This window comes from Thamnophis elegans, chromosome 2 (genome assembly GCF_009769535.1).
Source record: "Thamnophis elegans isolate rThaEle1 chromosome 2, rThaEle1.pri, whole genome shotgun sequence".
Lineage (NCBI taxonomy): Eukaryota > Metazoa > Chordata > Lepidosauria > Squamata > Colubridae > Thamnophis > Thamnophis elegans.
The window spans coordinates 83632315-83658697 of record NC_045542.1 but is presented as its reverse complement, the minus strand read 5'-3'; the positions used below and the strand labels follow the sequence as shown (position 1 = coordinate 83658697).

The following is a 26383-nucleotide window of genomic DNA, read 5'->3' as shown; positions in this document are numbered from 1 at the left end:
ACGGACCTGGACTCCACTTGGACAGTGCCAGCAGAGATGCCGAGGGAGAGCCTTGATCAATTTTTGTGGAGTGAGTTCCAGCCTGCCACTCCTGATGAAGTGGACAAGGCCATGGGAGCGATGAGTGCTGCCACCTGTCTACTGGACCCGTGTCCCTCCTGGCTGGTTTCGACCAGCAGGGAGTTGACACGGGGCTGGATCCAGAGCATTGTAAACACCTCTCTTCGGGAGGGGTCTTTCCTGCAACCTTTGAAGGAGGCGGTGGTGAGACCCCTCCTAAAGAAGCCTGCTCTGGACCCAGCTGTTTTTAAAAATACCGTCCAGTCTCCAACCTCCCATTTCTTGGGAAGGTTGTTGAGAAGGTGGTGGCCTCTCAACTCTGACGGACCTTGGATGAAGTGGATTATCTGGATCCTTCAGTCTGGTTTCAGGCCTGGTTACTGCACCGAAACTGCTTTGGTCGCACTGACCGATGATCTCTGGTGAGCCAGGGATAGAGGACATTCCTCTATCCTGGTGCTTCTTGACCTCTCAGCGGCCTTCGATACCATCGACCATGGTATCCTTCTGCGGTGGCTGGAAGAGGTGGGAGTGGGAGGCACCGTTTTACAGTGGTTTTCCTCTTACCTCTTTGACAGGTCGCAGTCGGTGTTGGTCGGAGGACAGAGGTCAACCCCTAGGCCCCTTGAATATGGGGTGCTGCAGGGTTCGGTCCTGTCCCCCCTCCTATTTAACATCTACATGAAGCTGCTGGGTGAGATCATTTGTCAGTACGGGATCAAATACCATCAGTATGCGGACGATACCCAGTTGTATCTGTCCGCCCTGTGCCAACTCAGTGAAGTGGTGGAAGTAATTGCCAGTGCCTGGAAGCTGTAAGGGTCTGGATGGGAATGAACAAGCTGGCGCTGACAAGACTGAGTGGCTTTGGATGCTGCCCCCCAAAGATAGTCCAGATATTCCACCTTTAAACCTGGGGGGTGAAATCTTAAACCCCTCAGAGAAGGCCCGCAACTTGGGTGCTCTCCTGGATCCGCAGCTGAAACTAGAACACCATTTGTCAGCTGACCAGGGGAGCTTTTGCCCAGGTTCGCCTGGTGCACCAGTTGCGGCCCTATCTGGACTGGGAGGCACTCCAAATGATCACTCATGCCCTCGTCACCTCAAGACTCGACTACTGTAACACGCTCTACATGGGGCTGCCCTTGAAAAGTGTTCGGAGACTACAATTGGTCCAGAATGCAGCCGCGCGAGCGATACTGGGTGTACCTAGATACACCCATGTTACACCTATCCTCCGTGAGCTGCACTGACTCCCTATTGGTCTCCGAACACGCTTCAAGGTGCTGGTTATCACCTTTAAAGCCCTACATGGCCTAGGACCTGGATATCTCCGTGACCGCCTCCTGCAACATACCTCCCAACGCCCAATAAGATCGCACAGGGTAGGCTTCTCCAGGTGCCGTCGACTACACAATGTCATCTGGCGGCTCCTCAGGGGAGAGCCTTCTCTGTAGCTGCCCCGGCCCTATGGAACGATCTACCCCCTGAGATCCGGGCCCTCCCTACTCTCTCGGCCTTCCGAAAGTCTGTTAAGACCTGGCTGTTCCGGCAGGCCTGGGGCTGCTGATCTCTGATTGAGCTTCAGCCCCATTAACATCGAGTGTATGTTGTGTCTTTTTTAATTCGCTGTTTAGTATTTTTAACTTTTTTTTTTTTAGTATTTGTTTTTAAACTGTTTTTATGCAAGCCGCCCGGAGTCCTTCGGGATTGGGCGGCATACAAATCTATTAAAACTTAAACTTAAACTGATATGCATTTCCCCCCTTTATTCATAAATAGCTCTACACCATTACTTGCAGAATGGCGATCAAAACAGCTATCACAATTAAAGCCCTGTTCTTTTCTATGTGCATGTGAAATTGATACAGGTACAAGACAGATGAGACTGATGTTTGAAATAATTCTAGATTATGCCTTTTTTTTACCCGACAATCTGCCACTCTGAATAAAATAAGACAATATTAACAACTAGCAGTTAAAGGGACAAACTTGTATTTATTGCACAAAGTTCCCCTAAAACTGGGAACAGTTATTATAATACAAGTGCACATCTTGAGATATGTATGTACATTTGTGTATGTGTCTGTGTGTATGTATATAGTATATATATATACATACATACATACACACAAACACATATATATTACAGAAAAACACAAAAGATAACAATTATGTACATTTTATCCAGCATATAACACATACCACCATTTACATAATTTAGAGAAGACTGAAAACAAGACAATTAAAACCATTTTTTTTTTAAAAAAACCTGTTTTTAACTCAAACAGATTTTAAAAGGCTACATTGAAAAATCATGTTTCAGATTCCCCTTTTCCCTTTGTATTTTTAAACAATCTTGCATAATTTGCAAGTTAACAGAAATAAATTTGTTAGCATTTATGTGCAATACACTTAAATATTTTCAGCCTTAAAATTAAGACATGTTAATGGGCATTAGAAATATTGCAAAAATCAAGATTAGTCTTGTACATACATTGTTCTGAACAGCATGATATGAGGTCAATGCTACAGCGCTGTTATATTTCCCTTAGAAAAAAAATTAAAATCCAGATAAATCTATGCAGTACCTTGATATTTCATGTACCATATACAAGTTATCAGTCACAAGAAAGCATGCTCTCATGCCATACCTTTTGCACAGTAACTATTCCCATTATATAATTAGAATGAATAACGACATCATTAAAAAAAAACCAATTCAACCAAATGCTTGGAATTGAAGGATAATGTTTAATTATATAATAATTTTGGAGAAATTCATCAATGGTAACACTTATTACTTGAAGAAATTGCCAAAGTTTCTTCTTAATCCAGTGCTTTTCAACCTTGACAGCTTGAAGATGCATGGACTTCAGCTTCCAAACTGGCTGGTGAATTCTGGGAGTTAAACTCCAGACATCTTCAAGTTGCCAAGGTTGAGAAACACCGGCATTTACAAGCTTTTAAAATTGCCAGTGAACATATAAGTTCACTGCTGTAATGGGAAAACTTCCCATTTAGAGGCCCTGCTTAGAGTTCATCCAAGAAACCGTGTAAATGGATGCCTTCAAATCACCAATAGCCGCCATCAAGAAAGATAACAGAATAACTACATACGCAGCTGTCACACAATGCAGGAACAGAGAGGGAACAAATAAGCAAATTCTTTGCTCCAACAAGATTTCCTGTATTTTACAACATGAAAATGGCATACCAGAATATTTTAAGTCCACTTGTACTGTACAAACGCCTCTGCAACTGAGAACAGAAGCCCTAAGAGGAACAGGAGAGCTGTAAGGCCAGGCAACACCGCTGCAATCAACAGCTTAATTTATCAATACCACAAGAGGAAAACTAAGATGGAATATCATTTGGGATTCTAGCTTTAATTTGGAAATTAGATGACAAATTGTTAAAGGCCAATCTATATGTGGCAAGAGCAGACTGCCCTAGCTTTACATGTGAATCACACAAGACCACTTTTAGATATGCAGATGATTGCTTCGTCTTCTACCATTTTGAGTAATTATGACCTTCACTTCAGAATAATGGAGGAAATAAAGTTGACTGGAGATAACAAAAGCTTATGGTGTAAACTGTCCTATCCTTTTGCAAAAAAATGTAAGTTACAGAATATCTGGCATGAAGCTAAAGTGTGGAAACCCCTGTGGGACTTAAACATTTGAGTTAAAATTATGGCTTTCAGTACTGCAGACTTTTATCAGCACGTCCAACACATTCATCACTTTTTTCAACGGTGGAAATCCTTGAAACCTGCAGTTTCTTTACTAAACATGTTCAAGGTGATTGTCTGCAAGATATATGAGGGTGAGGGATGGGAAACAGATTTATGTTCAAACTGGAATGCAAATTATTTCTCAGTTGGAAAGAACCATAGAAAATATTATAAATCAGGTGTCCTTGACTATTGAAAACCCCTTTTCCCTGTCATAGTTGTAGCTTCTGTTTTCAGACACTTTTAGATCCCATTGTTTAAAAAAATCAAATTTTAGCACAATTATAATGTAGCCACCTGATGAGAATCACTTAAAAATCTAACCATTTATTTTTGCCCCAATTTCTTTCTATTAAAATATGATAAACAATTGAGCCCATGCTTGCTGTTCTCTGGGGTTACCTTAATGACCAACCCAAGCTTAATTAATTTTAACTACAAAAGGCAAATCTATGTCCACTTTATTCTAACATTTAGTGCAGCCATTAGTGAGTGACATCTGTATTAAAATCAGCCTGAACTCTCAGGGTTCACATTGCTTACTGGGGAGACAGCCTGATTTGCAAAGTTTCTTATCTTTCAATTTGTTCTAAAAACAATGGCCCAAAAAGTTAAATACTAAACCCACCCACTTGCTTACGCCAACCACTTCAAAGGGCCATCAGACTGAATTTTAATTTTTGAATACACTGTTAGCTAATGTGCAGATGTAGAGATGAATTTTTATACCAGAAAAAAATATTTTTAAATGTTTGGAAAACTTAGGGCATGTGTAACAGGTAAATGAAAGGGGAGGCCACATTTATCTATGTGGTCTGATGGAAATTGAATATTATTTTATATGGATTTCTATTCACTTCTCAAGTATGTTACTAAAACTGTTCCTTGACTGTCAAGGAACAAGTATTTCTAATGTGGAAGAATAGTCTGTACATATTATTGTGACTTTATTTTATCATAAACTGTATTCAAATAAAAACTGAATTCTTATTCATTTTTAATAGTTTTTTTCTGTAATATTAGCCCCAATCCTGCCTATTGCGGCAAGTATTTGAAAATAAGTGAAAGTGTAAGTGGAAAATAAGTGAAAATGAAAAAAAAAACCTTAATAAACCTTGCTTTGTAAGGTAGTTATTTTGTCCAGTTTAAAAAAAAACTAAAACACCAAATGCTGGAGAAGCAATCAAACAGTAAGAAGTGGGGAAGCAGGGATCTTTTAACAAGTGATAAGATTTTACTAGAGAAAATAGTTTTAGGCTCTGTCCAATTATTGTTTAAAATTTTAATAGACTGCACAGGCTACTGTGCCATAAAATAAACGATTATTTATTTGTAAAGCTGCCCAATACCTTCTCCAGTTTAAACTGTTTTAAAGTTCCCAGATGAATTTAAAAAGTAGGATGGGGTTTTCTCCTATTACTATTAATGCCACAGACCTAATACAGTCATAGTACATAGCAATATTGTTATCAAAGTAGCTCCATAAGAACTGTTTTTATTATGGACAAGGGCAATGTGAGCATACCTTGTGATATGTTTTCCAGCAACGCCAAGGAGGAAAGACTCTAGCAATCTTCAAAAATAGATCAAAAGAAAAAAAAAGTCAACAACTTCATGTGTGTCTGAATTAGGAAAAAATGTGTTTTGAGTTCAACTGAATCAAAATATCACAAAATAGAGCAATTTGCTATGTTGTTGATGCTTGACTATATACAGGGGAATGTATTTAAATGTTTTTAATGCCATTTCCCCTTATTTAATTCGAAAAAAATAATATCATCATTCCCAAATTAAAAACTACTACATCTTTTGGAACTTCAGCTCCCAAAAATCCATTTGACAGAGAATTCTTAGAATTCTAGCTGCAAGACATCTAGGGGGCTCTTCACATTTATTTATAATATTTATAACTTACAGGTCCCATACCAGAATTCTTTACTGCTTAATCATGACCAAAATGATAGCATAGGATGAAAGGGGATGGCATAGTTTGCCTTTTCTTCATCCTTCCAGGTCTTTCCCCAAAGATTGTAAGTGGGCACAGAGTGATTGCCAGAGGACACAATTGGATAGAACTTGTAAATCCCATTAAACTTCCTGGGACTTACTTCAAAGCAAACATGCATATGATTAGATTGTAAACCAGTTCTTAATAAACAGGTTAGAAAAGTGATCTCATCAGAATGGCCTAATAATTAATACCATGCAAACAAATTGAATTTTAAGGCTTAAAATTTGTCAGGATAGTTAAAGAATTTAGCAGTCTTTTAATTCTGTTACAGAAATTATATAATTTCTAAGGTATAAATTCTCAATAATTCATACTCTTCTGAATTTTTTGAAAAATACACTGAAATTAATGGAACACCAATATGTAATAAAGCTCTTACAACATCCTCTTTTTTTTAAAAAAAAAAAAAGGTTTAACAGCACCTGTTTTTTTCTTTATAGCATCCCAAATCAAGCATGATCAAAAGGGGAAGAAATTCTTGTTAAAAAAACTAACAAAATATTACAGAACATTTGTTCAGCTTTTTCCTTTTTTTAATAAAAAAACAAATATTTGTTTTCTGTAATCTTTAAACAGTAGTATTATCATCATCAGAACATAACAAGCATAATGTCAATTTTGCACCCAAATGGGGGATATAAATATGTGTGTTTGTGTGTGTGCATGTGTGTGTGTGTGTGTGTATGCTGGTCTTGTTGTATTCGGGTCTTTTCCCATGTAAGATTGAGATTGAGACCCGAATACAACAAGTCCAGCATACCTAGACCCGTGAAAATCTACAAAAACACACACACACACACATACACACACACATTCAAATTTATTCACTCATTCTCAATCAATATCAAGCATTCATCCAAATATTACACCCAGGCCTCCTCCTACGGAAAGAATTGCACGCTACCTTCCCAACTCCTACCTGCCATTAACAATTAATTTCTGCACCTCTGGCACAGTTGAATTGGTTACAATCCAACTGCCTTTATCAAATAAACATTTTGTTGTCCTTCTTAATGCAGTTGAATTGGTTACAAAAAGAGCTTTGTCATTATGCATTATAAATATACTATTCATTGGCTTCAAACATTAGCTGGTTCCAATCCCTTGTACAAGCACCAACAGCACTCTGGAGGTCACAAAGGAGCTCTTCATTCTGGTGATCCTGTAATTCAACAGTCTGCAGTTACAATCACTTTGGCAATCCTTGTCGAAACCATGTACAGTACTCCAAGCTCTAGTGTCTTCTTTAGTCATCTGAATCTCTGTTCCATTGGTTGGTTGGTTGATTTTTAAATGAATAGGCAAGGAAAAGAAGGGGAACATGTTCGTACATTTATGTGTTCACTTGCAGAGGCACATTATCAAGCTGGCAGGTTGTTCAAGTCACTTGCCTGCAAGTAAGAACGAGTCTGGAAAATGGAAGTTCATGTCTGTTTCCTTGTCTTCCGTTTTATAAAAATAGAATTATTGTCTTTGCCCTTTTGGTGTTTTAGAGAAGAATCTGGGCAACATATGGAGAGTGGGTGCTTGCTACAGCTGCCAATAAAGGGAGGTCACTGGACTCAATCCTACAAGACAAAGAAATATTATCAACAACTACCCTGACTTGAAAAGTTCTGACGCTCATTATAATTTTCTCCTGTAAAAGTACTTCTAGTTAGTTTATTAAAACATAAACAGCCTGTTTATATGAACTGTCAATGTAGTTTAAATATATTAGACTAACCTCTGGATGTTACTGTAATTAAAGAATGCAAACACTTATTTCATAAATACATATGACAGGACTGATGGTCACAAGAAGCAATTCCCCCAGGACCCCAAAACTGTTGTCAGAAATCTGACAACAGATTTGCTTTCTAAAGATGTACTTGTTTCAGCTGTCTTGGAAATCAAAAGTAGATGGATGAAATTCTGAACATTTTCAAGTACACAATTTTTGATCACTGGTTTAAGTTTGGAATGCTTTCAAAATTAGATATGAATAAATAGGAACCCAAGAAAAAGGAAAGCATAAACTAAGAAAATATGTCCTTTGTATTGGCCTTATTTTATATGCTGCCTACAAATATAGCTTTAAGGACTGGTTTTATAGTAGATTCTTATACTGCATAAGAACAACATACCGTATATACTCGAGTATAAGCCGAGTTTTTCAGCCCACTTTTTGGGCTGAAAAAAGCCGCCTCGGCTTATACTCGAGTCTACAACTGGATCCGGCAGTGCTGTTGCCTGTTGGAGGAGGAGGAGGCGAACCAGCCTGCCATCGCCAGCCACCGCTAGCCCTGCCGCTCTTCCCACCCCCTTCCAAGCCCCACAGTCCAGCGGATGGAGCAGCGAAGCCCCGGGGCTTCGCTACTGCTCCCCGCATTTTCTGCACGGGGATCCCTTGGAGAGGGGATTCCAGCCTGCCATCGCCAGCCACCGCTAGCCCTGCCGCTCTTCCCACCCCCTTCCAAGCCCCACAGTCCAGCGGATGGAGCAGCGAAGCCCCGGGGCTTCGCTACTGCTCCCCGCATTTTCTGCACGGGGATCCCTTGGAGAGGGGATTCCAGCCTGCCATCGCCAGCCACCGCTAGCCCTGCCGCTCTTCCCACCCCCTTCCAAGCCCCACAGTCCAGCGGATAGAGCAGCGAAGCCCCGGGGCTTCGCTACTGCTCCCCGCATTTTCTGCACGGGGATCCCTTGGAGAGGCTGCCATCGCCAGCCACCGCTAGCCCTGCCGCTCTTCCCACCCCCTTCCAAGCCCCACAGTCCAGCGGATCCGCTGGACTGTGGGGCTTGGAAGGGGGTGGGAAGAGCGGCAGGGCTAGCGGTGGCTGGCGATGGCAGGCTGGAATCCCCTCTCCAAGGGATCCCCGTGCAGAAAATGCGGGGAGCAGTAGCGAAGCCCCGGGGCTTCGCTGCTCCATCCGCTGGACTGTGGGGCTTGGAAGGGGGTGGGAAGAGCGGCGGGGCTGGCAGTGGCCGGCGATGGCAGGCTGGTTCGCCTCCTCCTCCTCCAACAGCACTGCCGGATATCCGCCCAACGCTGCGGGGGCGCCAGCGGGAGCTTTGGCGGCTTCACCTCAGCCGCAGCGCTGGGCAGCAAATGTGCTGGTGCTGTTGGAGGAGGAGGAGGCGGCGGCAGCAATAGCACCTGAGGACAGGACAAGAAGCAATGGAAACTTGTCAGAAGGAGACTCAAGCTGGAAATAACGAGCAATCTGACAGTAAGAACAATTAAAATCCTAGGAAAATGTCCTTTCATGAAAAATTACTTTTTCAGTTAACTCTGCCTGACATTAGTTGGGTGAACAGAAATATTAGTTGGCCAATTCTAAAAGGGAGCACCAGAAAGAACTTAAAATATTTTTTAAGAGAGCTGGGTTTTTCATTTATATTATATGTATGAACAGAATTAACACAAATTGCAGATACCAATCAAACATAAAGAAAAAAAGGATGAAATAATGCTCATTTTAAAAAACTCAGTGAAAATAAAAACAATATACCAAGAAGGTGGCATACTGGTTGTGATTTGATCTCTTCGGAGGATCCCGGGGATCCCCTATACAAGTATTTTAATATTGCAGACTTGCAGTATTATAAGTCATACTGATATTATAGAACACTTTAATTAAGCGGGTCCCTTGAATAAACATAACTTTGAGTTTCAAATAACACTGATTTTTTATTTTTGAAATTTACCGTAGCTGCTGCATTTCCCACCCTAGGCTTATACTCGAGTCAATAACTTTTCCAGCTTTTTGGGGTAAAATTAGGTGCCTCGGCTTATATTCGGGTCGGCTTATACTCGAGTATATACGGTATTGAGATATACCGTACATACAAACTTTTGTTCTTCCAAAAATTACCCTGTAATTTACCAACAGTCAGCTCTAATTGCTGCCCTTAGATAGACTCTTCTTGCTTAAAGTTATCTTTGTTTCCCACAAGAGTTAATAGCCAAGCAGCTGGTGAAACCTATCTTTCCTGCTCCAAGTAGGTTATAATTTAAACTCTGCAACTCAGTACAGATGCTTTCCTAGTAAAAAGTTCAGTGTGAAAGGAAATTAGATCTGAATTGCAGATCAAGTCAGTAAAGCTGTTCCCAACTATGAAACGTTTGTTGCAAATAGTCCTACAAGTTGTATATTCAAAATAAGCAAGTAAACAGGACCAAGAATTGGATAGAAAACATACCCCAGTACTACTCCCAGTTCCTTCACATGAACCCGCATTTGGCCTTTGAGATATTCCGACAACATTTTGCTCTTAAAATACAACTCCTGCAACCGATCTTCTAGATGCATGATACACTAGGAACAAATGAAAAAAGAAACAATAACATCACAACATAGGCCGATAGGTCTTTATTGTAGGCACATACACATCTGAATATGCTTACATGTAGTTGTAATTATAATCAGTAAAGATATTAGACATTAATAGCATTAATTCTTGATAGTTGACAAAGTTTGACAGTTAACGTAACCAAAGGTAACTCTTCCAAACAAGATTCTTGTACAGCTTTCATTAACTAGGCTTATTGAGTGAGGAAGAACAGGATGCAGGAATTTCAGCAACTGGATTCTTACTCATATAGAACTTGAATAATGTCTTAATATGAAAGCTGACACTGTTTCTCTTAACAAATGTCCTGTGAAGAGGCAAAAATCCATATCTTTGCAAGTCATGGAAAACCTGGCAGCTGCCTGTTTATCAAATCATCTCCTTAATCTTTTTCAGCCTCTGAAGTAATGCTTACAGTAGGTTGCAGAGCTTAATATACCCCCTACTACTTGGGTTTTTGTTAAATTAAAAAAAAAGACTAATGATAATCTTAAAATAGAAGAAAGATACTCAATGGAAAACATTCCTGCTATAAAACTCATCCTGCTACATATCCACAAGTATTTCTGAAATAAAGCAAAAAAAAAAAAAAAGAGTGCACAGATAATGGATAATCTATTCTGATTTAGTTTCATGAAGATAATTTTAATTGATTGTTGACTATCAGTTTTCAAAATAGCCTTTGATTGTATGCATACAGTGCTCTTTAAACTTTCAAAATCAAGCATATTATAGGAAAAGTGGGAGTGTATGTGAAAGGCTTAGGAAGAAATAATGGAAAAGAGGCAAGCAATGAATAAATATTAAATTGTTGCAAAGTGACAAGTTGTGGCCACTCTGAGGGATTTTGTAACATTTTTTCAGTTATTGGGGTTATACATTCAAATATGAAAACTAAATAGTTTGTAGTTTGCAATTTCATGTTTCATTAACGTAAGAAACAAAACCCAAGAGTGGGAGCTTTAGATTATATTTTTGGAGAATAATCTCCATCTACTTCTGCTGTTCTGTTCAGAAACATCAGTCTTGGGAAACAATCAGAAGTTGAAGAATTGCTAAATTTGCTGGGAAATTCCAAAGTTTGTAAGAATAACTAGAGTTCACATACAAAAATAAATTCAACTGAAGTCAAAGAAACTAAAGATATTTTGATTTTTGGGGGCGTGGGCAAATACAGTAATGTAGCAAAGCGACAGAAACCGCAGGATTCCAATTCACAGTTCAGCTGCCCAAGTACTTACAAAATTTGGAGATAAATTATGCTTATAAAGATGAAGAGTGGAATGAAGCAGGTTGGAGACAAGGTTAGAGACTAGTACATCTTTCCCAAGTTTGTTGTCGATGATTCGTCTCTGGCTACTGGCCACTTGCACTGTCCATTTATCAGTATCTGCGATAATGCAGACAGCTTCTGCAATTGGTTCATCCAGAACAGGATGCTAGAAGTCAAACGGATACATGCCATTTAACAAATGTGACTTTGGTATTAAAGATATTATAGCCAACAACCAATGGTGTAGGAGAACTTTCTCAGTAAACTTGCTTTGAGAATGAAAATCTCAAAATAATTTAGAATCAGAGGTCAAACAGGGTATCAGCAACAGCAGAGATGCAGTGTTTTGAGAAAAGCTGCAATTCCACCAAAGGCAGTATCTAATTTAATGAAACAAACTCTTAGTATATTCACTGTAATAAAGACACAGGCTATAAACAAAAACAAAAGTCAGTCTACACATTCAAGGCAATTTTGAATTTTGAAGATCAACAACAGTTCCAGATCTCATTTTCAAGAAGAGCTTCACACACAAAGCTCTGAAACTTATTTAAAGATCTCTTTCTCTTCCTTTGTACTTTTGTGCAAGAGTGTTTCGGTTTACATCAACTAAACTGATGTAGATCAAAAGCGCCTTAGAATGGTTCTATCTTTTTTTTTCCAATTTGCAAATGAAGCTGTCTAAGGATGTCATCTTCCAATTCATATTGTGAAATTGTGAAGTTGTAGCCACAAGCCTGCCTAGGCACAAACACCAGCAGAGGGAGCAAAAGAGAAGCACTTGTAAAATAATGAGTTTGTAGTAGTTCTGAAGCAGATCAAATGTGCCCAAGTTGTTTACATTTGAACCACAAAAGCCTAAATGATTGAGGCCCTCAAATCACCAAAATTATATCCATTCTCTCTCACAGCCAGTGTTGTGTATGGGAACGTCTGTCAATGTGTATGGAGGTCTATATACAGTATATATCACTCTTGGTCATTTTTGATGTTGGAAATTATACAGGTAGTCCTCAATTTATAATAGTTGTTTAGTGACTGTTCAAAGTTACAACAGCATTGAAAAAAGTGACTTGACTGTTTTTCACACTTGCGACCACTGCAACATCCCCGTGGACACATGATCAGAATTCAGATGCTTGTGACTGACTCGTATTTATGACAGTTGCAGTATCCTGGGGGCATGTGATCATCTTTTGTGACCTTCTGACAAGTAAAGTCACTTAACATCGTTGCCACTAACCCAACAGTTGCAGTGATTTACAATTGTGCAAGATAAGTTGTAAAATGGGGCAAAATTCACTTAACAAACGGCTCAGTTAGCAATAGAAATTCTCAGCTCAATTGTGGTCATTAAATTGAGATTATCTGTAATCTGAGGGAAACATTTTTTTTCCCTTTTGTTTGAAAATGAACGGAAAACACCCATTTCAAATCACAAGCCAGAAAATGATGACCTATATTTCCTGAGTAATGTTAATCTTTAGGTCACTACTGAACAGGAAGTTGTTGGACAAAAATACAACCAGCTGCTAACCTTACAAAGCCATGGCACATGTAAAGTTAATTTTAAGGTCATATTTAATATACATGTTCCTGTTCATAGTTCATTACTAATTGCCTACATTGCTAAGAGCAACACCATATTACACTTTTTAGTTCCATTAACAAGTGGAAAAACTTAAATAATAATTTAAAATATAAATGTTCCCTTTGTAGATCAGATTATGAATTTTATGAATGTAGAATTCAGTTTAAACAAAGGGCCAACCAGATGCCTTTAAAACCTTCTAAGCAGGACATGATGAGTTCTTTACCACTAATACTTATTACTCAAACATAAACATTTAATCAGTGGTTACATAAATAATAACACTAAATAGTGAATGCAAGATTAGACTCAAATTTGAGAATTAAATGTGACCTCAAGGAAGAGAACATCTAAAGATCCTTAGCCAAAGTTTCTTAGCCTATAATGAATAAGTCTTTTTTCTATGAAATGATAAGAATATTTTCTGAATGAGATCATGAATTTTTTTAAAACTCCATGCCTGTTCTAGCAAGGCTTCAGAAATATTTCCTTTTATTGAGTTTGAGATATATTTCATCCGTTGAATATAGTTTAAATTACCTGCACAGCATGCGACAAATCTGACATCAAACAGTGTCTCAGTTTCTCATCATTTCCTAGTCCTTGCAAAACAAAATCAGGTACGTAAAATGGACAGTAGCCACCTAGCAAGGACCTTCCAAAATTGGCAATACTGGGCTGGACAGAGTTCACTTCAATTAATTTTGACCTGAAAAAAAGGTATAACATGGGCATATATACTATAACTAGCACTGATTTCTCTCTACTTCATCGAAAGACTACAGTGGGCAACTATTGCATCAACGCCACCAACATTTCACTGATTTCTGTGGGACCTATACATATATAAGCTCCTATATTGATCATTTTTATGCACAGTTATGATTATTACAACAGCATTTTCGTGAACATAGCCAAATTTTAAAATACTGCCCGTAAAATTAGACATACTCCAACTGTCTACCTATGAAATCACCAACATGTAACATTCTTATTCTGTTTTGTGTTTTTATTCTTATTTTAACATGTTTTGTTTTCAACCGATCATAATAAAGTCTGTCTATTGTGCATAAGCATAAGATCAATTTTAGTGCAAATTGGGTTATTTTCACTGTGGATCAAGGTTAGAATATGGATTAAAGAAGCTTCCAGTTGGATCATAGAATAGACATGAAAAAACTATATAAACCTGGTTGATAATAGTCATAGTATTTTTTTTAAACAACCGTCTTCCTTTAAATAACTTATCCTAAATTAGGGTTATATCCCACGAAGTGTGAAAGGTAATTAGAGACTCTTTAAATTGCAGCTTCAGTGAAATAGGTATCATTTGCATTACTGCATTTCTTAAAAGTAATGCCAAGAAAGAAACCCAGTTAAATAATTACAGTAGATACATAGCATTTTCTCCAATATGCGTTTAACCCTTACACACATACAGCTACATGTCTGGCTACTACCTTCAAAACCACTATTTGGGAGGAATGTAGTAAATCACTGGACAGGGAAGAGGGAATGACCTTGAGGAAAAGGGGGAAGAGTTACTACCAAGACAATGGTCAGATAAAAGAGGGCTGAGTCCAAGGTGGATAGTAACCACCTTGGAGAGACATCTCAGACAAGACCCTCCCTAGTTCTCACAAAGAAAAAGAAAGGAGGGAAGAGGCAGCACATTCAGATTTGCAAGATTCTGTTCTTATTACATATTCAATAAAAATATTGGCCTACAAGACTTTGGTTTCCTCATTTGGTCTACTCTGAATCATCCAGATTTGAGAAAATGTACATTACTACAAGAAATACTACCTACCCAGGAAATGGTATGTCCTCTTCTTCTGTCCATTCTTCTTGTTCTGCCCCATAATAATTGCTGCTTGTCCTTGCAGCATCATGAGCTGCATCTTCACTTTCGCTGTCACCAAGAGCACTATCAGAACTTTCATTCCTTGGAATGTCCCAATCCACACCTGGATCAGATTTTTTTTCTAAGTTCTCTCTTTCCCCATGGGGGATAAATATGGAGAGTTTTTCTCTTTGGTCCTGCTTTGCAAAACAGTTTTTACAAGTCTCTTGACGAACAGATTCTACAAACTTACAAAATTCACTAGGGGATTTGTTATTCTTTGTACTCAAAGTTTTGGGTGGAAATTCTAAGCTACTATTAGAGTCTAGAATGTCTCTTGCTGTTTCCACTGGAATATCATCCATAGTCCTGGTTACAGCAGAACCTTCTTCAGTAAAATATTCGGTAAGCAAATTTTCACTTTCTGCTCTGTAAGGATTCCAATTCTGGACCTCAATAGCAACCTGAGGGAACTTTTCAGGCACATCCTGATCTCTTTTTTGGTCCTCAAGGGTTTGATTTTCACAGTTCTGCTCAGCAGTTGTTCCTTCTTCAATCTCCATATAGCTGCTGTGCCTGGACATTTGTTCTTCAGCCATTTGACTTCGCAACTCAATATCTGAATCAGGGGACATAGAATCTCCAATGAGGAAAGTCACCTTTGTTTGAGCTTCAGCCACACTACAAGGAATTGCATGAGATGACATTTTATCGGGCGGTTTCTTCTCTACCATTGTACTTGTTGATCTTAACAGTTCCACAGGCTGATTGTCAGAATCCATCAATTCTCTATTCTGCCATAATCCATCAGTTGGTTCCAAACTGGACTCTGGCAACAAACACGTTTCCACAGATGCTGATCCTGTGAAGACTACTCTTTCTAACTGTATTCCTGCACAAGGCATTGGTGCTTCTTTGCATTTAACTTCAACAGACTTTTCTTGAACAAGAGAAGGCTCCACACTGCTTTCACATGAAGCAGCTTTATCCATCTTTAGGCCATTCTGTGAATCTTCTTTCTCCAGTCCTGAAACAGCATCTGCTTTTTGATCAGGATTAACAGGGCATTTGCAATATTTACAACCACAGTCAGAAGTTCTAACTTCTTCAGTCTCTTGAAAGGATATATTGCTTCTGTTCTTGTGCATTGTGATGAGCACATATTCAGATTCCTCCACCTCACCTTTTGCTAGTGTTGTGGTGATGACTGTACCAGGCATTACTATGGCTTCATCCTCACCATTTTCCAAAAGATGAGTCTCTTGCAATTCCGAGCATCTTATGAAATAAGTAAGGAAATAAAGTAAACGTTGCACAAGATCTTGCCTTTTGCCAACCACAACCGTTTTTGATAGTCTCACAGGTGATCCAATGGCTCCATACAGATCTCCTGGGAAACAGAATATAAAAGCAGCATGTTGTTATTTTTAGTATGCAACAGAATAATTGAATTATAATGGAGATCTTCTGTAAAGACTTAAGAGTGGACTATCTTTTTCAGCTCTAAGCCAAATTGGTGCAGGGAACACAAATCTGCATATATACTCACAGTCACACATTGTCTATCTCACAATCATAAACTTGCTGTTAAGGCGGCACTGTCACTGTTGAAATTTATGAGAAGGCAGAGTATCTTTCTATTTCCCAACACTTAGGACAGAAATAACTACCAGGAGAAGAACCAAGCCAGCTGGCTTTCCTATCATGAATTTTGCAATGCAATTAAAAGAGATAGATAGAGATAGAGAGGGAGGGAGGGAAGGAGAGAGGGAGGGAGGAGAGAGAGAGAGAGAGAGAGAGAGGGAGAGAGAGGGAGAGAGAGAGAGAGAATGAGAATGCCCCCCAAACAAAACTCTAGGGCTGGGCAAATCATTCAAAGTCATGAAGCCTGATATAGCATTTCTGAGATTATTTATAAATGTCTGGACATGCATAAAGAAATGATTGATGGAGGGTACCTCTCAGAATAGTTTGCAGAGAACTCTGGTTGCATTGGTTCTATCTCAAATTGTTACTATCAGATCAATCTGTCTACGTTGATGATTATAGCCAAAAACTGTTCCATAGTATGTACAGTATGTTGTAACTTCTCTTCAAACATCTTTTAGACATTCTCTATTTGGAACTATTTCAGATGCAGCTGTTCATCTGGTTACTACTCTATAAGAATGTACAATGACCTTACTGTCAATTGATTCTTACTCCTGTATTTTTTAGCTCATTTTGACCATCGCTACAGATATGGCCCAGGCATAATAAAAAACAAACAAACTGGCAGCTGTCTTGAAACTTTGTATATAAAACTCCCACAGAATGTGATTTGCTTAATGCATAACAGTGCCCAATCTATTAAGATCAACTGGATAAATTTCCAGAGTTTTGCACTTCAGAATTCATAATTTATCATAATGCTTATTTCTGAATAAATATGCATAGAATCAGACTGTAAGAAATTTGACTAACAAACCTGGAAATACAGGTAGTCCTTGAGTTACAACAGTTCATTAAGTGATCATTTGAAGTTACAACGGCACTGAACAAAGTAATTTATGACCGTTTTTGACACTTATGACCATTGCACCATCACCATGGTCATGTGATTTACACTCGGATGCTTGACAATTGACTCACAATTATGACGGTTGCAGTGTCCCAGGTTCACGTGATCACCTTTTGCAACCTTCTAATGAGCAAAGTCAATGGGGAATCCAGATTCATTCAACAACTGCGTTACTAACTTAAAAAGTGCAGAGATTCGCTTAACAAATGTGGCAAGAAACTAAAGTTCGAATACATCTGTTTTAGCAATCAGGAATTAAACAGCTTAGCAAAAGGATATTTTGTTTATGGAAGAAATATGCTGAGGTAGTTTAAAACATACCTAATTGTGCCCACAGTGGGTTGTACGGGTGACTCTTTGCCAACAAGTCCACTGTCTGTGAGGAATGCTTCTCTAGAAATATTCGAATGGGTGGCTGGCCATTTGGCATGACAGTTGGCACCCAGGCCAGATGGTTAGTCAAAACTGCAGTTAGAAGAGCAGGTAAAAATCTGGATGGGAAAAAAGGAACATTCTTTAGAAACTGAAGAACTGAAGTATGGGATTTTGAATGAATTTACTTCTGTAAAAGGAAGCCTGTAATACATGTCCCTTATGTAAGAGATAATTCAATTAACATTTCCAGATCAGGGAACAGAGTCTAAGGTATTTCCAAAACTCTGACACAGTATAGCAGTGGTCCCCAACCTTTTTATCGCCGCGGACCAGTCAGCCTTTGATAATTTTACCATGGCCCGCTGAGCGCGCGCAGGCGTGAGGGGGCGTTGTTCGCGACGACACATTGATTGCGTACCTGCGCGGGGCTCTCTTCCCTGGAGCCTTTGCGCACGGCCCAGGAGCTTTTGCGCACGGCCCAGGAGCCTTTGCGCTGCAGCGATCATGTCCCCCGGCCGCTGCAGCGATCATGGCCCCCGGCCGCTGCAGCGATCATGGCCCCCAGCCGCTGCGCGGCCCGGTGCCAGGTACTCCACGGCCCGGCACCGGTCCGCGGACCGGGGGTTGGGGACCACTGCAGTATAGCAATTAGACTTATATACCGCTTCATAGGGCTTTCAGCCCTCTCTAAGCGGTTTACAGAGTCAGCATATTGCCCCCAATAACAATCTGGGTCCTCATTTTACCCACCTCGGAAGGATGGAAGGCTGAGTCAACCCTGAGCCGGTGAGATTTGAACAGCCGAACTGCAGAACTGCAGTCAGCTGAAGTAGCCTGCAGTGCTGCATTTAACCACTGCGCCACCTCGGCTCTATATTTTATTGTAACATCCCTGCTGCTTCTCAAACTGCACTGGTTGACAGCTGGCTTCCAGATGCAATTTAAGATCCTGATTATTCCTTCTAAAATCTTGCATGGGCCTGATTATGTGAGGAACCACCTCTATCCAGATGTCTCCTGGTCCCATTAATTAAACAGTGACATCTTGGGGAACCTCAGAAGCGTCCCTTCTCAGTGATAGTTCCTGTCCTGTAGAATGATATACACCATCATCCTGAGATTTGAACTGCTCTCACCTTTTTTATTTTCCACAAATTGCTAAAGATCTGGTTGTTTTCTCAGACCTTAGTTTAAGATTGTGCTTGTTTTGCTGTTTGGTTCTTTGGGTTGTGTCCCTGGCCAGTTGTCTTCCTGTTTCTTGATCTTAATTTTTTATCGGTAAGCCACTTAAGAGTTGCCAGGGATTCAAGTGGCTTCAAAATTGAATTAATAAGTAAATAAATAGTATTCTTAAAGAAGCTTTGAAATCTGGATACAATATACGATGGAATTGCATCAGTTCAACTGTCTGCCCTTTGAGTAAAGCAAATTCAAGAAACATAGAAGGCAGGAATTTCAGGAATCTTCTTTATTGTTGGAGGGTAAAATAACAAAATCTTGAAAATCTATCAAGATGGATTTTCTCTATGCTCCACCTTACATAAAACAAAATCATCGCTTTTATTTAGCTATGTTAAAATCATAGCATAATTTATTTTGATTTCCTTTCTTGTGGTTTCCTCTTTCTCATGCTGAATTTTTTTTTAAAGTTCCCCCTTAATGGTTTGTTCTTTTCTTCACCATTCCCAAGGGCAAGTCTACATTCCTTCCTCCCCCCCCCCCCAGCTAAGAAAATGTAGTTAACATATGATATTGGGCAGCTGGTAGCTTCCCAGCATCTGGTTACTGAGCACTTTGGAGATTATATGGTTTGGCAGTTCATCTTAAGTTTCCCTTCCTGTTTATGCAAATCTGTATTCTTTCACTCAGCCATCAGGTTTCATTGGCTAAAATCTTTTACAGCAACATTAACTCTTTTTTTTTTTTTGAAACCGAATTGAACCATGACTTAAAGAGGCTGAAAAAAGACTTAAAATATTTTATAATAGTTGTGTTTCAAGTTATTGTTGGCTATCAGGGTTATATAGTAGTATTGATACTAAGCAACTGAATTCTGTTTCATTATTTGTTGTTTTAATGGTGGTTTTTTGTCTAGAATTGAAAATTATGCTACAATTAAAGATTTAAAATGTTAATTCAGCAGTTTAAATTTGGCGTCAAAGAGAAAATTGAAATTAGTTACCAATTGAGGTAATTTTCTTTTAGGTTTCTACCCTTCACTGTCATCTGAGGGTATATTTTTAGATCCTGATAAATAGCATCCTTTATGGGTTTGAGGCATTTTTATGGGGGGGAAAGGACACTGCTATGCATGTGATCCTTAATAAACTGCTACAAGATTTAAAAAGGGGAAAAAAAGATAATATAGGAATGCTTTACTGGTTCCTGGAAGCTTGTTCCATTAGGAAAGTAAATTCCTTCATAAAGTGATGGCAGAGTTGATTCTTCTCGGGCATCCCCGACATCATCGTAAGCCATACTGGTTCTGTAATCCGTGGCATAGTATAGAGATTGCAAATTGTTGTTCTAAATGCAAAAAAAAGAGACAAGATTAAGGTTACCTATATAAATGTTATATCACATGGCTCAAAGAGGCATTTTTGTATGGGGGAAATCAAACTGTCCCTTTTTTATAGCCCCAATCCTGAGAAGCCTCACCTCCTTGCTTTCAGCATCTCCTGCATACTGAGGATAGTAAAGCACCCTGTTCAACCTTAGGCCCCCATCTTCTAGCCAACTTTATATTTACAAGAGCTTCTCTGATATTTCTGTCTGGATGCCTCATTGTCAGCTCAAGCTCAGTATGTCAAAGACTGAACTTCTCATCTTTCCCTTCTCTACTCATTCCATCTCCTTATTCATGTCTTTCAACTTGCCACTTATATTTAGTTGAATGATGACCAAATAACATTACTTCGAAATAATTTATATTAACATTTTTTTCTTTTTTACAGTATAAGCCTTTTAAGAGCTCTCTTCAGACCTAAGCAACTTATAACTATTTACTGCAGAGCATCTTCATTTTCAAGAATCTAAATGAGATTATTTAAAATGTGTTAAAATATGTTAATCATCTATAACCACATTAAATATAAAACACAAACACCATAACTACATTGATCAATTAATCATGTGTGAGTACAAGCACAAATATATTATTAGTAGCATTTAATAGACTTCCTAGATAATGCCACAATGAAGTGATATTTTTTGTCTTTATGCTGAATATTTGCATAAGTGATCACAAATGAAAAATGTGTGAGAGATTCAAAGCAAGAGAGAAAGTAAAATAAGTTTCTTCTAGAAGATTTCAGCTTTTGCAATATATGGAGAATGATACCTTCAAAGAATGGGGCAAGGTTTCTCAAACAAGAGAAAGTTCCTATCTAAACTAAATAAAACAATGGCATGCCAACAGAAAGATATGAGAAAAGAGGAAAAAAGTTATAAAAATGTATAGATTTAAGACAAGGTACAGTGCATGGTAGGCATCCCAATTCAATTATTGTAGAATCCAGTCCTAGCTTGACTACATAGATCTAGACTTGGATAATATGCACAGTTATGTAATTAAACAAGTGAGTAGAGTTTTTCATTCACAAAGTGAACAACAGAAATTGCAAAGCTGAGTTTCAACATGTTCTGAGATTTGGGATAAAAAAATGGAATAAGTAACACTGGAGAAATTCTAAAGATTTTCTTTATAATAGTGTGACTCAGGGGTGAAATGCTACCGATTCGGACCGATTCGCCTAAACCAGTAGCAAAGATGCCAACTGTTCACCCGAACAAGTAGTAAAAAAAATTCTACTGGTTTGGGTGAACTGGTTTTTTCGATGATTAGCCATGCCGCGTGATTTATATTAGCTAGAAAGCAGGATTTCCTGCTTTCTAGCTAATATAAATCGCGTGCCACAGTTCCCCCCCTCATTTACCTCATTGTTCGCTTACTCACTTGTCAGGTGCACTCGGTAGCAGCTCTGTCCACCCACCCAGACATCATTTTGATGCTCTGCGCATGCCCGGAGGTTCCTGCGCATGCACCAGTGGTGGGTTTCGGTTCCCGTTGCAACCAATACGCTGCAATGGGGGAGGGGCATGCACCATGGGCCCATGCACTGCACATGCATGCACACCCACCGCCTGCGATGCTCCAGCTGCTCGGCAGAGCATTGTGCAGGTGCGGTACACAGCTTGCGCATAAGCAGATGGCCCATTTCCTTCAAATACTTGTAAGGAACGAGGGAGAGAGGGAGGGTCCCCCAAAGCACCGTTCTGGTACTGTGGCTGCTGCTTCGGGCAGGTACCGGTATGCATGTACCAGGGCGTACCAACTGAAACCCACCACTGGCATGCACACTCGCTCACAATGCTACTGAACTGGTATCAAAAGTAAGTGGATTTCACCCTTGGTGTGACTGCTCATCTTAAACAAACAACCCTACTAAACTTCTATTTGTTCTAAATGAATTAATAGAGATTTTCTTTGTACAATTATGTATTTATTGGTTCAACTTAACAAGTTTTTGTCTATTGTTGTGTCTTATTTAGGCAGTAAACAAATACAATTTACACACAGTTTCAAATGCTGTCAGTAAATCTAAAAGTTACAAACAAGTTTAAATGTGCCTTCAATATTTCATCATCATTATCATAACATTCATCATTTTTGCAATGTTTATCAATATTATATTTCAACTTGTTTTTCTTGGCGATGTTAGTTGGAAACACACTAACATAGTTGAAGTCCAACATATCTGCAGAATACTAGGCTAAAGGAAAGCTACTCTTCCGTAAGTAAGTAAGTAATTTACTCATCATTAAACTAACTGCATATTCTTTTCCTGTTCACCTTATGTATTTTTCTTTCTTGTTTCCTTATTTTTTCTATTGTACTTATTTTCAGCATGTTTCTCACTTGGGGCAGGGTTGTCATATTTAAACAGCATTGTGTAAATAAACCAATAAAAACAACTTTTCTGCTTAACCAATTCATGTAAAATGAAAGCAATACATAGGATAAGAAATCACTTATTCTGCAGACAAGAGGATATTGTGTGAAAATGTACCAATCCAAGAGGGAAAAAAGAACCCCAAGAATGAAATCTTATTAGCATCGTTATTGTTCCATACTTTAAAAAAATCACACAATCTCTCAAGCTTTATTTACTTCATTTTTCTGGTTATCACTATATGCAGTTTAGAAACTGATGTAGTGGCCTGTTTGAAGGTACCTTGCCAAATACTAATGCTGTTTTCTATCATCCTTAGTGATTTCTGAAACTGTGTGTGTCGATTTCATGAGCTCTATACTATCCAACCTGGAATTCTTTAAATGACAAGCTAAGGGTTTCTCACAGAGAAAAGAGACTACAACAGAGCCTAGAAAAATTGGTCAACTTAAATTCAGGTAGTCCTTGACTTACAACAGTTCATTTAGAGACTGTTCAAAGTTACAACATCACTGAAAAAAGTGACATGACCATTTTTCACACTTACAACCGTTGCCGCATCGCCATGATCATGTAATCAAAATTCAGACTGTTGGTAACTGTCTCACATTTGCAACGGTTGTAGTGTCCTGGTCAATCACCTTTTGTGATCTTTCACCTTTTGTGATCTTTCTGACAAGCAAAGTCAATCGCTAAGCCAAATTCACTTGACAATCGTGTTACTAACTTAACAACTGCAATTATTCCCTTAACAACTGTCACAAGACAGATCATAAAATGGGAAAAAACTCACTTAACAAATGTCTCGCTTAGCAACGTAAATTTTGGGTTGAATTGTGGTCGTAAGTTGAGGACTACCTGTATTAACAATATCAATGTGATTCAAACTAAGCCCCTGTAAAAGAGAATTAATATTAGCCGCTCTAAAAGGTCCTGGAGATTATGAAAGTTTGGAAAACATAAAGAAACTGTTCATCATTAGCAGGTGTCCTCCAAAATAGATTGACAAGGGTTAATATAGGTAGTTCTCAACTTACAACCATGCATTTAGTGGCCATTTGAAGTTACAATGGAGAAAGTGACTTATGACCGTGTTTCACATGACCATTACAACATCCCTATAGTCACATGATGAGAATTCAGACGCTTGGCAACTGACTCATATTTATGACAGTTGCAGTGTCCTGGGTTCAAGTGATCAACTTTTTGCGCCTTTCTGACAAGCAACAGTCAATGGGGAAGCCAGATTCACTTAACTAACTTTACTAACATTATTAACATTACTAACTTTAACAACTGCAACAATTTACTTAACAACTGAATTGTAAGAAAGGTCATAAAAGGCAAGAAAGGTCATAAAACAGGGCAACTGTTTAACAGCTGAGCAACAGAGCTCAAATTTTGAGCTCACCTTTGGCCGTAGATCGAGGATTAGAAAGGTATAGAAAGCTATTCTGTAGTATTTTTTTCTATGATGCACAATATTGCTTGCTCTTTCATTACCAGAGCGTCAGAACTGCAGAATTCTGGGAGTTGAAGTCCACTTTCCCTCCTGAGGCCAAGGTTGGGAAACACTGATGTAGACTCACAGTTAAACATAAAAATCAGAAGAAAACCTACAGTTCTCTCAGGGTGACTTTCATTCCTTTGGCTTTCCTCGACTGCAACCCAGATCTGTCATCCATCAGAATTCCCACCACCATCACCAAAAGCAAAAAAAAACCCAATGCTTGAAGTGGAAGATATAACTTGCATAACAAAACAAAAAACAAAAAAAATCACCCCATTTTGCAAAGCTGAGGTGCAATTCAAAGTTTTCAAACCGGCCTCCTGGGTCCCATTTCAGCATATTCAACACACACACACACACACAAACACACACATACACACACACAAACCGCCAAGCAAGCTTTCACAAAGCTACCTCAGTCTGAATAGTCCATAGGTACTTCGAGGGCGGGAGAGAAACAGGAGGAGGAAGCAAGACTTTCTGTTTTAAGCCAGAGATATTCAACGATTTGTTTTCGTTGAAAGGCTAGCTCCAGTCTTGTGACTCCTTATTTACTATTCTGGTAACTGTGGCTGCATCTGCAACTGATAGTGTTTCCTCAGAGAGATCAGATTCCGCTGGCCGCTCGCCAGCAGGCATGTGACTGCAGCGAAGGGAACCCTCCGTGCCAGATATAGAAGTAATTTGCACAAAGCACTAGGCAGAGGATTAACTGGCCAAGGGCGGGTGAACAGCCTGCCTTGCATTTCTCCCTGGTTCTCTCTCTCTCTCTCTCAGGATAAGCAAGCGGCAGGCATCGATTCCTTCCCTCCTCAAAGAACCATCACACAGGGCACAGCCAGAGATTATGTAAGGCCCAAAGCACGTCACAGACTGTTTCAATTCTTTCCCCACATTGACATCTTATGAGTCTCTGGGAAATCTCTTTGTCTCTTTTTTTTCTGAGGAAGGCCTAATCAAGTCGATGTGGCCACTACCAAGAAAAGAGAGTGGGTGGGGTGGGAACACGGTCGCGGCTGGGAAAAAAGGAAGCTATGCATACCTAAGAAGAGGAACTGGGACGAAAGGACACAGGCTAATTGTAGAAATACACATATATCTACAAGTCTAAGCCTACCTATAGTTAATGGGGGTGACTTGTAGGGCAGTTTAGTCATTTGGGCAGGTGTTGATTAGTGGGAAACAAAGTCAAGGGCCTTAGAACTTCTTCTTTTGGTTCCACAGGACTATATCAGTTTTAGACCAGACAGAAGCTGTTCCCCTCCTTCTACTGTTATGATAATTATAATTATTGTATAATTAAAAGGGGTACGGTGGAGTACATTCATGTAACACAATGTTTGGAAACAAGGCCTTGTCATACTGCTCATTTTATATATGTGTGTGTGTGTGTATGTGTGTGTGTATGTGTGTGTGTATGTGTGTGTGTATGTAACAAAGGCAACAGTAAAAATATTGGGTTTCTGTCTGGATGGTCTCTTGTGACGAGCCGATAGACCGAGATATTTGGGCATACCAGGGGTGGGGCACTAAATACATACCTATTTCCCTGGCTCAGCTGATAAAGGAGGAGAACCTTGTGGCTTAGTGGTTAACACATCTGCCTAATATGTAATACAGCCCAGGTTCGAATCCCAGTAAGGGTATGGTTAGCTGATGAGAGCTAAATAGCTTGAAATAGATCTATACTAGTCTCCCTTTATTTATTTATCAGCACAAATACAACATATATGTAGTAGGGTTTTTGCATTTCTACTCTGTATTTGTCAAAAATTGTGGCTTTAACTCAGTGTTCCAACTCAAGACTCTTCTGGATGTAATGGGAGATAATTTCCATCATCCCAGATATCGTGATCAAGAATATTTAGGGATTGGTATAACAACAGTTAAATCATCTAGCAAGAAAGAGACAAGATTGGGGAACATTACTTTAGACTTGATCACATTCAAATTGAATAAAAAGAGATTAATATCACGCAGTTCTTAGCATACTAATTTACTTATCTCCAACTTAGTATCTAATTAGTTGAAAATTCTACAACTTGCAGTCATAACACAAGTATATAAAGTTAGGGAAGACTATTTTAGGCAATAATTTATAAAAGAGGAAAACAGGCCTAAATTAGGTACTTAG

The 26383-nt window shown here is 39.0% G+C and overlaps 1 protein-coding gene across 1 annotated transcript in view; it reads right to left on the bottom strand.

Moving 5' to 3' along the window:
- Positions 1 to 6755: 6755 nt before the first annotated feature.
- FNIP1 (folliculin interacting protein 1) overlaps positions 6756 to 26383 on the bottom strand; it is a 106649-nt gene continuing 87021 nt past the window's right edge. The window contains 7 exon segments of the mRNA XM_032212379.1: positions 6756 to 7378; positions 9996 to 10111; positions 11387 to 11584; positions 13550 to 13718; positions 14820 to 16242; positions 17734 to 17903; positions 20167 to 20313. Coding sequence (XP_032068270.1) covers positions 7300 to 7378; positions 9996 to 10111; positions 11387 to 11584; positions 13550 to 13718; positions 14820 to 16242; positions 17734 to 17903; positions 20167 to 20313 — 2302 coding nt within the window. The 3' untranslated portion in view covers positions 6756 to 7299.